The following is a 15,208-nucleotide window of genomic DNA, read 5'->3' on the forward strand; positions in this document are numbered from 1 at the left end:
GACTGTTTTTATTGGTGCGGTTATGCTAGATAAGAGCAGTGCATGCGATCGAGAGGCTCGAGATTGCAGCATCGATTGTAGGTGACGGCAATTTAAAGTGTGTCCCTGGTGCAGACGAAGTAAAAGGGGTGAGTGCATGTGGTCGAAGCCGATGTCCGCGTACCGTCTGCTCTACGAGCAAATCGAAACTTGTCTGTGTTTCTTCTATCGCTGGAAGGTATACGCTTTAAATGGAAAGCTGATGCCTCGAGTAAGCGGTCAACAGTTCAAAAAAAAAAAAACATTACAAATTTAACGGCCGATGAGAAAGGATACCAAGTCCAGATTGTGCCTCATTAAATACGAAGATTCGTTACGTTATTTACAAGAGATATACTTCAAATCGTCAAGCTAAGCTTCCTTTTGAAGGATACAGTACAATGATTCCAATGTCTGTTCAATATTTAGCATGAGAACAAAAGGGAAAAAAGTTGTGCACGGATAAATTGAAAAAAGTGGACTGATTGGTGCTAGTGACGAAGTTTCGATCAACGGAAGTTTGCTTACCTTATATCAGTTGTGATTTACGGAAGCGATCCAGTTTAAGGTAGCCACTGACTACTGGCTACCTTAAACAATGTAAATCAGTGAACCAGCAAACTACGACGCATAAAGACAAAGCCCAAACAATGCCTCAAAAACCTTTGCGGGAGAGTCCTATTAAAGGCCGTGACTACCACCTCAGTCTGTCAGGATGTGGTTTTCTTGGCCTGTATCATGTAGGAGTAATTTCAGCGTTTCACGAATACGCACGGCATTTGTGTGTAAACAAAATAGCCGGTGCGTCCGCCGGTTCGTTAGCTGCTGCCTGTCTCATCTGCAATGTCGCTTTCGGTAAGTGATAGTTAAGTTTTTCGCTTTTTTTTACACACGCTTGCACACAAAATCCGCGAACCATTATGATACGCACTTGTCAAAATCTGTTCAAGGTGCAGTTCGACTGATAATAGGCCAAAACTATATGCCACGTGAGTAGGACATCGTCAGAACGAGATTGAGCCGATAGGTCGATCAACTTCGTAATGTTCATTAGATTAAATAATATTCTAATTATTAGTGTTAGTCGAACGAGACAAAGTAGATTGTCTGGAACGGAATGAGTATGAGATAATAGATGTTGGTCTGATAAGTATTTAACCATAACAGACTAGTAGTGCACTTCTACTGGTTTTACCTAAACTGCGGGATTATTACAATCACTTTTAGACTCGTTCAACATCCTGGGGCTCGTATGAATACGGGTTTCCCTCCACATATTTTTTTACGTAACTCTAAACTTAACGCCCACGTTTTAACTCTCCCACATCACGACGTCGCCAGTTGAATCGTTGGAGAGCTACGAGTGTTTCGCTGTTCGCCATCGCGACACTGTTAAATATGGACTGATTGATGGGCTGGTTGGGCCAACAGAAGACCCTTTTGCTTAGATCGGCCTACTACCATTGACCGACAGTGAATCACCACATAACATATTTGACGCATAGACACTTTTAAGTGAACAAATACGTACCAGCCAGGTAGAGTTTCTCATAGACTCCACTCGATTTTACCGATCCCCGATAGACCAAGTAGTATGTTGAAATGATGGTAAAGGAAGAGAGCCTCACCATTCGACGATATCGTAAACTTATAGCGGCGCCTGGCAGCACGGGGTTGTATCGAGAGAGGGAGAGCTACTAGATCTGAGAACCGGCCGCGGGCGACAAGGCTCTGAAAATATAAATGGTGCTGCCTGTAAGGATCTCCAATGCAGTAAATAGCTATAAGCTCCGCGGTGTTTAATCGATCATAAAATCGCATGAGATTTTAAGACTGAAACAAAGAACAATGACATAGTTTTTGGCATAGTAGAGGACGCACGGAGGTTCGAAATAGAACAGAAAGGAATATAGATGTTGTTTGAAGTAACGGGGAACGTGGGCGGTAATATCGTAAACAATCGTAGCTAACCAGGGAGCCGTAAAATTGTCTACACCCGTAAAGCGCGCGTTGCTCATACCCGTTATTTTTATTCGAATTAATTTGCTTCTATGAGTAATTTGTCTATACATTACAATGTTAACAACCTGTTAGCCGGCCGCTGTGGGCATAGTTTCAGTGTTTCTTATAGTCTGCTTTGTAGATATTCGATAGACATGGAACTCGTATGACGACGTCCTTCGCGGTTCTGAATCACTGCTTCGTACTAAATTTAATTGTGGATTGCCTTTGCAATAGATGTCTGACTGAAGGCCATACATCCGACGTTAGAAGATTAGAACTGTTATGTAGTAATCAACAAATATTCACTTATAGATTGTTAACCATTAAATGTATGCGTCAAATGTAAATGTATCCAGTACCCAATTTGTCTTCACTTTGTCGCTTTATCATGGACACGGTTAATTTTAAGGGTTCGGGCGGGGCAATGGAAGGACGATATGGGACGCGGTATCAACTTTTATTGTCCACAGTTATTTCAATATCCCCAAAGAATCGAAGCCGTTTGCTTCCGTTAATTCCCTTCTGGACGCCCACAGCATAGTTACCTATGCGAAAAGGGTTTTCGAACTGCTACTGCTGCCGCTGCTGCTGCAGCATCGATAACGCCTTTCAGTAACTTGTATACTTTTCAGAGCGGACGTACGAAACCGCCTGTTCTCGGAGCTGTATTATCTTTTCCACACATTCAAAGCGACTCTAATGAACCTGCTTCTCCGAGGCAAAGGAGTCAGTCCTGGCCAAACATTTGTAGAAGTACTAAAGTAGAAAAGTTCGAAACGAGAAGTAAAAGTCATTTGTTTAGAAACTTGAACTTTCTGCTGTTTTAAAGAATTACGCGGCCTATTTATTTTTAACTTGCGACTAGTTAATGACGAAGAAGCCCAAGCAAGGACGATGCATTGAGTAGATTAATCTTTTGCAGAATACGAGCATAACGGTAGCGGTAGAAGGTAAAAAAATGGCTAAAATCTCTTTAATGTCCGCACCAGAACGCATATGTCGTTAAAATGATTTACATGAGTCTTTCGATAAGGCCGATTTTAGGTCAGTGTAGAAATTTGTTCAATAACATCATGAACAAATGTAGGGTAAGCCTTTGGCTGACATAAAAAAATTATTTGCAAGGAAACTAATTACTGTTACGTGTGTAATATCTTCGGGCCTTTGGAAAAATTAACAAAAGTTTCGTCAACACGATAAGTTGACGCAATTTAGCCATCCCAAAAACGCCTGCAATAGGCTTTGCATACACAAGTGCCCATTCTCAGCACGGCTGATTCGTTCAAATTCATCCGTCTGTATTGGAAAATGACTATTTTTTTTTTGTTCTATGGTTTCTTTGGTTGGAAGGAAGTTCCGGATGGCGAAACCTTCCCATATCTCAGAATCTCTGATCAGGTGGCTTTTGTAATAATTTTCGAATTCAAATGTGTGATTTATAGGGTACATCATATAGGATAAGAAGAGACAACCGAAAAAATGAATGATTTCTAATCTGACATGAATGCCAACCAAAGACGTCGCACCTGAGACGATCGAATTTGCACCGTTGTGAGCCATTGATGGCATTATTAATCTATCGCCCGTAAGAAATATGTTAGATCCTTAAGTTGTTACAAAGAATACAGGCGAGTAAGTTGGCTATTGGCAGATGTTCATGGTTTCGGGAATTCACACAGGGCGGGCATGAAGCGATTTCGGCCATCCCATATTTTCCGATACATCCGTAAAAAGAGAAGTAAAACGTTGTGTTCTATGAGCACGTAACAGCGAAAATAGTGACATTCAAAGATCTCCTTATTATTTATACGCTGGCGTGACACGAGGATTGTTTTATATAGACATGTCTCTATTTAAGCACGTTAACAATAAGTTGTCATATATGCTCGTATGATGGTCGTCGCGCACTTTAGGTTCTCATTGATACTTAACAGGTTTGTATTACGTTGGCAATAGTAGATGTTTAGGCAGGGAAAACATTGTTCACGTAACGAATTTGCCTTACGTTTTGTCGTCATGGTATCCGCGTTTTTATGTTGCAAGCAATTTTCATATCTGAAGAAGTTCTTCGTCACTAATATACATCAAGCACCAGCAATATGATGAGCAAATAAATGAATGTTTAGTAAATGCTTTTCAATGAAACTACTTTGTAATTCTTATAAAGCTATACACTTTCTACTACATCTACTCGATATTCAAGTATATCATACCTAACCCGTACGATCCATATGTTGTATAGGGAACTCCAGATTTCCAGTGAAGCTATCTAGCACATCTTCGAGCTTCTATTTTGAATTGGTAATAGCGCCCCTCCTGTCGTGTATCCCCAACCCCTACTTCCTTAACTGGGCCTTAACTAGTCCGTCGAAATTGAGGACGTAAAATCAGTGCCGCAATGCCAATACGCAACACATGTATACATACAGTCGAACTGCGACTCAAGAGTGGTGGAATGAAGCAGTGTGTATCTTTTCTTTTTCATGTACTATTGCCGCCGCTGTCTCCAATCGCCACTACTAAGCGTACAGTGTCAGGGGACTGAGTGTAGAAATAGATGCCTTGATATCATTAGGAGGGAGGAATTCCCCAGAGTAACCGTAAAATGTCACAGGACTTGAAATAGCCAGTAGGCAGGCATCTTTGTTCAGACAACATCCCCATGACGATTACCGGTGCCGTCGCAGCTTCTGCTCTTGCTTCTACCAACACATCGAACCGATAATACTTAGGACGACAGGCAGCCTGGCGAGACTCCACGGCGCCCTGAAGAGTCGCAGTGTACGCAATCGACTCATGATTGTCGCTCTCAAGCGATCTCGATGTCGTTTGTTTAGACGATGCATTAGTATCTGTAATCTGAACGACCAAGCACTTGCGGCCGGTAAGATACCGCCTTCAAATCTACGACGTTGAAGATCACTGACTAGCTGGAGCTAAGACGACCGCAGCTTCAAAGACAGAGAACGAAACGCACGAATAGATGCTAGCCTAAACGAGTTCAAGCATGACTATTCGACTAATACAATGAATATAATTTGCGCCACGGCAGCGACAAAATATCAATGAAAGATGCTTTATTATTGTTACTCTATAACGTCAATCCGGGCCTGAAATCTAATCTTGGATGAATGACAAGGATTTTAATAATACCTAAAAGATAGGTAGTATGTTATATACGTATCGAGAAATAGGCATCGTACCTTTCTGCTTACACTTGATAGATGTCACCGTTAGGCCTTTTGCGCCATTTAGGTTACACGATATTGGCGGACGCAAACATAATCTTTGCTTGGCTATATGGACCGGACGTGGAAGTGAGCCCCATATAAGATTATGGCTAAGCTGAAATGAACAGCTAGAGCGGCTGGTGTAATTTCAAAGTTCAATTTGGTAAAAGGGCGATATATACAACTAGTTCAGCCTGTGTTTGTAAATACTTAATAAGTACTTGTCGAAGCGACTGTTAAGTAATGCATCAAACATTTTCAGGCCTTTTTTACGCGTACCTTCATTTATTCGAAGGTACCGGTCGAGGCCTGCCAGTGCAGTGGTTAAAATTTAACATTACATAACGACTTAGCAAGATATCTATCGCCAATAACAGCCTCACTAAGTAAGTTACTGGGTCGTCACGAACCAGACCTGTATTGGCAACTGCAGCTTAAACTGTTGGAAAGCTTTGACCCTAATTACTGACTGCATACGTAAGCACCACTATAGGAAGGTAACTAACCGAAGATTCCAGCATCCATTTAGCTTCTCTCACGCGGTATGCACAAAGTGGTCATTTGAAACACTTCTCGCTGCCGTAATCGCCTGATATCTCTATCTTCTAATGGCATCTTTGCTATGAGATAAAACTGGCAAGATGGATGCGCTTTGTACAGATCAATTTCTGGTGATTGCAAACTGTGTTGTCCTTGAAGCTGTCTTTATCAAGTTGAGCAACACGCACCTTTCAGTATCGCTAAAAATAATCCTCTCATTTAACAGAAACTTCTGTTTTAAATCAGTTAACTTCAAATGTCGTTAACTGTAACTTGTGACGCAATGCACGCTTTCACAGTTGCCAAAAACAATTTATTAGAGATTAACTCGTTCCTAACCGCACGGGAGAAGTATTACCGAGCGTCGTATGCCCTGCTCATTTCGCTGTCAGCGATAAAGTCACCCTTCTATAATAATTTGAATTTTTCATTAAGACGTATAATTAATGCACGTACGTAAAGCCGGCTTCATCACCATTTCACCAATCGACAAGATTGATTCATTAGAAAAATGTTGGCAAAAATCGGAAGCATTTCAGCTAAGCATACCGTACAGAAGACATGTTTATTATCTAGCCTACTATACTACAAAATTTATTCTCGAAAGTAACAAAATGAGATAGCTATAACTTACTGGGATAACTAGTCTGATCAAACGGCTGCCAGATACGACAATAATTAGATGTGAATGGATACAGATGGCCTCAGATAACTTATTTAAAACCTTATTAAAAATTTTCTTGAAAATTTGTAGTAACATAATGATGTTGACTGAGTGTCAAAAAAAAAGCTCCACGGACAAAAAGTAGAGAAAAAAAAAGTTTTGCATGTTTTGGATAATTTTAAAGAGTGGATTTGTTTCAAAAAAATGCAAAACCCGTGTTTACATAGCTAACATCCATAATGTAGGATCTAGTGTCTGGACGTAAGCAAACAATAGATAGAAAGCTATTGTTAAGTAAATTTACAAAAACCTGCGGCCCTTCCTGGTTGATCAGAATACTCTACGACAGAATTTACGATTATTCAGAAAGATTCTGCTAGCGCCAGCAATGCCTAACCCAGGCCAACATAAGATACTGAAATTTGTGCGGAGGACATTATTTTGTAGAACCCGCAGATACCCAATAGAAGAATAATGATGTGTCTATAGCAAAAGATTAATGCACTTCAATAGCACATATAGGTAGATGCTAATCAACAAAAGGCTTGCGTGATAGCTTTGGCGGAAACGCTAGGCCAAACAAAACTGTGTTTAACGGTGTAGTTGGAAGGTGGATTCAGGAATAAGCATGACTTAATCGGCCACGTTGTGGACTGAGGAACTCTTAGTAATAATATCACTGTTTCAGTAATACTGAACTATATTTTTAAGTGATCTACAGATTTCCAACCAGAGTCGTACAAACGGAGCTTGTCCTTTCGACACTTGCAAAGATTGTGTTAAATTATCTTAAGATCTTATTGGTAGAATCTATAAATTTCCAAGTAATAATAATAATAAAATAGGTGCTGTGAGCGACCCGGCAAAATCAGCTATAGAAAAAACTGAAATTAAAGTGTGTTAACAAAGGCCTCACGAGCCGTTGAGACGGCTGAGCAGGTCCCATGCGATAAAAAGTATTCGTAGATATATCATGGTGAAGGTCATCGAGGGCCTTAAACGCATGAAGAAGTATACCCATAGCCGAGTTGCCACCTACCATAAAAGGTCAGCTGCTTTTAAGCCTAAATCGTACGTTTATACCTGTTAATTAACCTGAAGCCTGACCGAAAGCCGTATGGGTGAGGAGATATGAGGCAGAGTGTTTCTTAATGAGATAGCGATTGCAAAAGGATGTATTGCTCAAAAAGCTTGGAAGGAAGGACGTTAGCTCGATCGGACGACAAATTAGGTATACCCCTTTCGTATATTGATAGGAAAGGCGGATCGTACTTAAGTGAAGGAAGGAAAGTTCAACTATACATGGATAAATTAAAGGTAAACTTTGCGGAAGAGCCCGAAGTAGCACACTCTTCCCTGAATTGTCTGATTAGAGGTGAACTTCTTGGTTTAGCCCCGGGCCGTAACCCTCAAACGACAAGATTTTTATTACTTTTATCAACGTAATAGAAATCTTGCCTATTTTTTGCAACACGTATTTTCCATGCATAATAGCGAAAAAATGACAAGTCTTATTAACTACTCTGTGTCGCTCACAATACTCTTCCCGATATTATTGTTAAAGGTAGCATTCTTTATAACAAATACATTATATTCTGCACTATTATAGGCGAAGCAACGACATCAATCCTCCGGTTGGCAGTACAAGCGCGTAGGCGAGCCCTGGGCCCCTTCCATCCCGGCTTTGACATAAACACACTTCTTTATGATATTTTCTTACGTATTTTGCCAGACAATGCGCATGAACTCTGTTCAGGCCGTTTGCACGTCTCACTTACACGGGTTCGTATGCTACTCAAAGCCTTGCTTATTTTCATTCATTGTTATTATTGTCATATTATATTGCAAGTTAAACTGCGATTGGATAACTTGAGGGAAGCTCCGTGAAGTATTGTTGAGAAAGAACTTTGTTCATTGACCATTTTTCCAACGAGGGGCTAACGAAACAGTTCACTAAATGCGGGAAAAACGCATTAACCATCTTACGGTAAGTCGTTAGGTATAAATTCATGTACGTTTATCCGTATGTATAGTACAGCGGAAGCTATGCTCAAGGTAATTGTATATAGAATACACGAAGCTTACATATTTTGCTATGTTAGATATTAATTCTATTCTACCGATTTGCTGCGCGAATGCTATTTTTGTGGACTGAAATGAAAAAGTCTCTGTAAATTGCACGATATTTAAGTTAAATTGTTGCTCTATTTACTGGACAATTTGCCAAATTAAAGCGACTTATAGGGGTTCTACATGTTCAAAGGCGCAAGAGTAAATTCGGTTCACCGGAACTACGGTGGACGGAGCGGCGTCCCGGAGGACGACGCTTATACCCTAGTATTGCATTCTAACTATTTTGTCATTACTATCGCTACATGTGCCGTAACGTATATCTGTCTATAGCTTCACTTGAAATCTCAAACTTCTTTCTGTATGATAGCAATCTTGTGCGGCTAAATGACGAAGAAACAACGCAACGTTATCCTCCGTACCAATAACGAAGTACCCACATTACCAGAAAGGTGACTGCGATCGACGGGCAACTCCGTCGAAAGACACAAGTTGTTATACAAATATCAGCGTACATACACACACAATCATCGTACGCTCCAGTTGGCGCATCGCCAGAATCTCTACGGCGATAAAGTGAGTGGCTAGTAAACAAGGAACAGCCTTTACGTCGCGGACGCGCCCAGACACACATCATAGACATCATTCGCCGTTGATACGTATCTGCTTTGCATATCGCGGCTCGCTCCGTTCCTTCTCCCGATTCCTCATCTCGTATTATTGACTGACGTACTTAGAGCACAGTCCAGAACGTAGATAGATTCATGCTACCCTTGGACGACGTGCGTTATACGTCAGCGCAGACGTCCTAAGTGTATGTGTGTCTACGCGGGAGTCTGGGGTAAATTGGAAACAGGGGACAAAGTAAAGCAGCAAGGCGGGAAGGGACTTCTTTAAATGTATTGGGGCAAGCATCGGCTGCAGGGCCTTCCGCTTGTCAGCAATCACATCACTGCCGAATCGTTGCAGCTCGTTTCATCTTGTTATGCTTGTCGCTCCTGTGTTTTGACAGCTGGCCAAATACTTCTCTCGACTGCAGCAATAGCTGCATTCGGGAGAATCAAGAGATAGAGCAAAAAAAGACCTGTGCTCTTACCACGGCACGTGACATGCACGTCACGGTCATCCTCACTGACGGCGATCCCATCGTAGGCCGACACGCGGAGAGCTAACTGGATTTATGACAGGACTACTAGACAGGACGGCAACCATATGACCAAGTTGATTCCCAGTCATCTGTAGATACTTGAGACTAACACACAAGGTTAGAATTACTAAAAATTAATTCGGTACTAGTTTTTCTGTATGTTTGCAACTGTTATGACTTATTCAAGACTATTCTATGAGACGGTACTCTGTACCACATGTGTATTTATGCTTACGATATATTAATTTCAATGCGCAGGATTTCTTGATTCGTTAATCGTTGATCGTTGGTGATCCGGGTCCCTGTTTGTGTTCCGCACCATAATTTCAAGCCATACACGTAATATAGTTGGCAGTGTGGAGCAAGTTCGTCGTTACTGGCGTTTATTGTTGTTTCGGCTTTCAATGATCTGTCCGTAGCGCGTTGAAGACTATGAGAAGTCATGATGAAGGCAATCCGATTATTATCATCCCCATTCGCCCGTTGTCTCCCTTTTACTGTTAAAAATTACTCAAAAATAGTGCTATCTGAGTCGCATTACATATCAAATCGAACCATTATGTACGCTGGGTCTGACTGAACAGCGCGTTTATGCGACGTAGTACCAAGAGCCGGCAGAACGAGATCCGTTTAGAAAGGAAGCTGGCGTCTTGGACAAAAAAATGTTTCTAATGACGTAAGCAGCTAAGCTCTCTAAGGGAGACCATTACGGGCAAGAGGAGCGTTTGGAAAAACATTAATAGCCGTCTCTATATGTGAGCGTGTGTCAGCAGTGCAAACTGTTACGGAATCATTACGTGGAAGAGACATTGACGCTCAGGTGGTCCCTGTTGTCTGCAATCCCGCGCAGAGTATTACCGCTAGACGAGCGTGCGCTGATGGCGCTGTTGTGTCGTTCCATCTACGTAGGGTCACCCGATGCGTTGCCATAATTCCGGCATGGAACATCCCCATCGATTGGCTTGCTGGCACCTTTTCTGTGTATGTAGCAACGACGCTAGCGGAAGCGCGTTGAAAGGTCACATTGTTCTTATCCCTTGCGTAAACACCACTTTATTAGTCGCTATGTCTTCTCTAAGTGGCCAGTTATATGTCACCTAGAGATCGTTGGTAGTATAATTTGAATCCGTTTGATCTTAACACGTTTGTCTCGTGCTCTGGTTACACGAACTATTGCGGTCAATGTCATACAACTCTATGAAACAACCTTAATCTCACAGGACCGCCAGCGAGTGGCAAGGTCGTTTGAAGCCCTTAATATTTTTGCTTTTTTTTCATAGAACCCTGTTGCTTTTTCGACTTACAGGGCACACGTATCTATTAATCAAATACCTTACATAGGTAAAGTTTATATGCAGTGGCATCTGAAGTGAATATCTGGTGACTGTGCGGTAGAAACATGTTTACCCATCATATTAAAAACACATAAGGATTTCGGGCGAATGTAATTTGAGTATAATTTACGTGGAAAAAAGAGAAAATCGAACCACATTTTACCTGCATGAAAACAGATTCGGGACATTTCGTTAAAGACCTTCTATACGTAAATCCATTACATTATATCGACAACACAATGTAACGGCGTGACTAATAATTGATGACATGATTCCCTTAGAAAAAGTGTCACCTCAAACTTTCCATTTAAAGAGATTTTCGCCCCGATTTACGGATATTACATAGAGTCTTATACGTGCGCAAAAAAACTAGAGTTACAGCCAAATTGTAAGCTTGTCATGAACAAACTTAAGAGAACATCTAGAATTTGCCCAACTGTATGCGTGCTTTTGTTTGACTGTTATTCTCTGATTTAGGTATCGGACGGCGCAAATGTTCTATTAAATCAATTCAGTTCTAAGGAGGAACTGGTCACCGTGCTCATGTGTTCCTGCTTCATCCCGTTCTACTCTGGACTCGTACCACCGAAGGTCAACGGAGTAGTACGTGTCCATTGTCCTGCAGAAGATTGCCAGATCATTTGAAATAGGCTCTAATATATATGCGCTAGATAGATATGGATAATATTATTCAGTAACCGTTTCTCTCGATGAATAATCATAATTTGATGCGTGATGTTATATAGTTTTTGCTTTGACTTATGTTCAACCGATAACCATAAGCCACATCGAAAGTCGTCACCGATGTTCTAGACGTCTTTCATTCATCTTTAAAGGTACGTACGAACAGACCTATACCCATTGTTTGCACTAGGATATGTTATGTGCGATACAATTGTTAAACAAATGAGAGTCGATCACTGGTCAACAGACACCATAAACGCGTCAACTTCTACTACCGCTTTTCCTAGCTCAGTTTCTCTCAAATTATCTACAAGTTCCGCCACAAAAATTTAGACGGTAGTTCCTTAAGAACTGATGCCTGTTTTATTTTTTCTTTTCATCATTTAACTCCGTCATCCAGCGATAATATTGTTACTATAAACGAGATTTGTCAAAGCTTAACTGACAGGTAACCCTAACTATCGTTGTTTTGCCTCAGCCCTATTGTCCCGTTGGTTACAATGTCACTAATAAGCCTAGGTGCTCAATGTTTACCAATAACTGCTAAACCCAAAAAGATCACACGATAGCAATTAGAAAGATCCATCAAAAAAGTGCTGCCACCACCGAGTTTGACTTCGGGACTGATGACTCGTTTCCAGCTATCAGTTAGAAACGGCCAGGATACGTGTCTCAAGTATTATTACTTTCCCGATAAATTCTGTGCAAATACGTGAAAAATAGGCTATATAGGCTTGTCGATGGATTAACATGAGTCTTTCGTTAAGTTTAGGAAGTTATGTTACAGTCCACCTTGCACAGTTTGAAGACGATTCGAATCGGAACTCTGAGCCTCAAGTCGGGTTATTTTGAGTATTTCACCCAGCTGCTTAGAAAAATGGCTTTCGGAGGACGTTTGTATATATTTTGCTAAACCGAATCATTCCTAAATGAAGGTCAGGCGTTTCTCTATCTGAGAAACGTCTTTTAATTTTAGCTTTCGAGTGAAGCGACCAACATTATGAAATATGCCTCAATTGATTCATCGAGTATGACTGATTGAACTCTTTATTCTTTATTTTCATTCTGAAACGAGATCTCGTATCGATGTTAATTAATAATTAAAATTGATCGACATTGACTTTGCTTGCGTTAGAACTTTTTTTGTTTTAATATCCGAGCGACATGGAGCCATGTTTAAAAGTCGAGCGGGCTTGATCATCCGTTATCAACGTATTGAATCAGGTGTATATCTACAGGCTCTCGCAGCTGTCAGTTTTAGTGATCGATTATCGAGAGCAATCATCCGATACGTAAGAGTATACCAACTTTAACGACTTCGTGTTGCATGTATGATTAAAAGCAGATCATTAATCCCGTATGGCTTTTGTTTTCATTTCACAGGCATACATGGATGGCGGATTCAGTGATAATCTACCGTTGCTTAATGAGAATACTATTACGGTTTCACCATTCTCAGGCGAGAATGACATCTGTCCTGAGGACGAAAGTTTCAACTTGATGCTTGTCCACCTGTCAAACACGTCGATTGCAGTTAGTCCTGCAAACTTGTATCGCTTTGTCCGAATCTTGTTTCCGCCGCATCCCGAAATACTTGCGCGGATGACCCAACAAGGTAAGCCAGTACGCTAAAATAAAGTCATTGGGTCGAATCCTCATTTATGCTGGGCTGATCCTTTCCTCATGATATTATTACTACACACTCGCAAATAGCGGTATGCTTACCAGAGATTTGAGCAGGAAGTCCTGGATAGCAACAGCGTAATTTCGTTGCCACGTGCCCGACTACAGGAAAATTCTAGTGAAATTCAAATTCTTAGCCAACATATAGTATGGAGTTGGTAAAGCTAACGGGAGCTTCAGCGGAACATGTTCTCCTTTGATCCTTTTTCAGACCGGCTCCCGGAAAGGTGGGCAAAAACAAGTGAATAGAAAACCTAGTACGTACACAGTTTTTGTATCATTGTCTATACTTTTCCGGTGTATAACAAGTGGTTTTAGTTTGCACTGCTAGAAGCGTAAAAGCGTTGCCCAACGCAGTACGTGTAAGAAGGGTCGGTAAGAGTACAATTTGATAAGCAACCCTCTTCTTGGACAGTCCTGTAGTACGCCGGACTATGCCACCAGCTCTAATGTAGAATATTGACTGACGCATGAGCGCCGGGAGCATTGCGGTATCCATCGTGTGAGCATTAAGGAGTGCGATATATTGTCGTTCGAGATTCGAGAATCGCGCCATTCAGACGCTGCTCAGCAAGTCCTGACTAATGCTGCACGGGAATCGGCGTTTACTCGTCTGATTCTATCTGCACAGATGAGATAAGCCCAACAACTGTTTATACAAACAAGAAAACGATTACCAGGTTGCCAATAGTATGACGCCCACATCCCTTAAAGCTAGATCTTGCACTACATTCATCCGCTTTGATAACGCTTGCTAGTACCGCATGCAACCGCCGACGGCGCAGGTAATGCTGAACGTTTCACGTAGATATGATTGAGGTTTGCTGTTATTTTGTATTCCCCATGGGTGAAGTTCTTAATTATATTAAGTTACGATAAGTTTATGCGTGACCTGCTGATACTACTCCAGCAGTATTCCGTGAGAAATTACGTTGTGTGCTAATTTCTTGTTCGTTTAATATTTACATGTTTTTTTAGGCTTTGACGATGCTGTTAAATACCTTCAACGTCACAACCTTATCTCGTGTACCCGCTGCCTTGCCGTGAAGTCGTCGTTTGACATTACGGTAGAAGATGAGGAGGGTGTGGTCGATCCCTCTCAAACAGAATCAACCTCCGATACTTTACGTGTTTTTGCCGATTCGCATCCTTACGACGGCTGTGACGACTGTAAGCTTCAAAAACGAATGGCTGATTTGGCCTCGCTGCCCGAGCCTATTCAGGCCCCAATGCTTGCAGCCGCCGAAAATGAGAATCGTGGAATCGTCAACTGGTTGTTCAAGCACAGGCCTGTTAAGGTGAGGGACCCTGATGAGCTATAACAACATCTGTTTGCAACTATCGCTTCAGCAGCAACACAGTAAATAGGCGCAGAAGTGAGCATTTCGTGATAGATAGCATACGTCCCAAGGCATCCTTGTGTGGTTGTCTATTATTGGCTAAATATACGTATTATACCAACAATATAGTGGGAAATCATGTTTGCTGTGTCATGTTCTATTACTAAAAACAACTAGATCAGGCAAAATAATTCTACACGCCATTCAGTTAAATTAAACCATAAGCTAACGTCTGCCAGGGTTCGAAAGCGCCAAATTGGATAAAAGCTGTAGGCCAATTTGGACGATATAACAACTCCGAAAGCAGCTTTCTTTCAACTAGGACTCTAGCCAGGGGTTTTGTTAAATCAGCTGGCATACAGTTAAGTTAGGCTCAAAAAAAGCTTGAATTGAAACGGCTACCTGTTCTAGTCTTCGTTTAATTCGACTTGTTCTTCTCCATATATTTGGTTGAATAAATTGCAAATGTCTATCAGATAATCGGAATATAAGCA

General features: G+C 41.3%; 1 protein-coding gene across 3 annotated transcripts in view; it reads left to right on the forward strand.

The window, feature by feature from the left end:
- The window catches only part of LOC111264505 (1-acylglycerol-3-phosphate O-acyltransferase Pnpla3), a 17,677-nt gene continuing 2,469 nt past the window's right edge, over positions 1-15,208 (forward strand). The window contains exons 1-5 of one of the 3 annotated variants that reach the window (XM_022840485.2): positions 1-873; positions 8,066-8,238; positions 11,485-11,610; positions 13,075-13,306; positions 14,353-14,672. In XM_022840485.2, coding sequence (XP_022696220.1) covers positions 669-873; positions 8,066-8,238; positions 11,485-11,610; positions 13,075-13,306; positions 14,353-14,672 — 1,056 coding nt within the window. In that variant the 5' untranslated portion in view covers positions 1-668. Of the gene's footprint in view, positions 874-8,065; positions 8,239-10,555; positions 10,655-11,484; positions 11,611-13,074; positions 13,307-14,352; positions 14,673-15,208 lie in introns of those variants that run through there. The other 2 variants (XM_022840487.2, XM_022840486.2) reach the window with 2 other exon arrangements.

This window comes from Varroa jacobsoni, unplaced genomic scaffold, assembly GCF_002532875.2.
Source record: "Varroa jacobsoni isolate VJ856 unplaced genomic scaffold, vjacob_1.0 scaffold_869, whole genome shotgun sequence".
In the NCBI taxonomy this organism is placed as follows: Eukaryota; Metazoa; Arthropoda; class Arachnida; order Mesostigmata; family Varroidae; genus Varroa; species Varroa jacobsoni.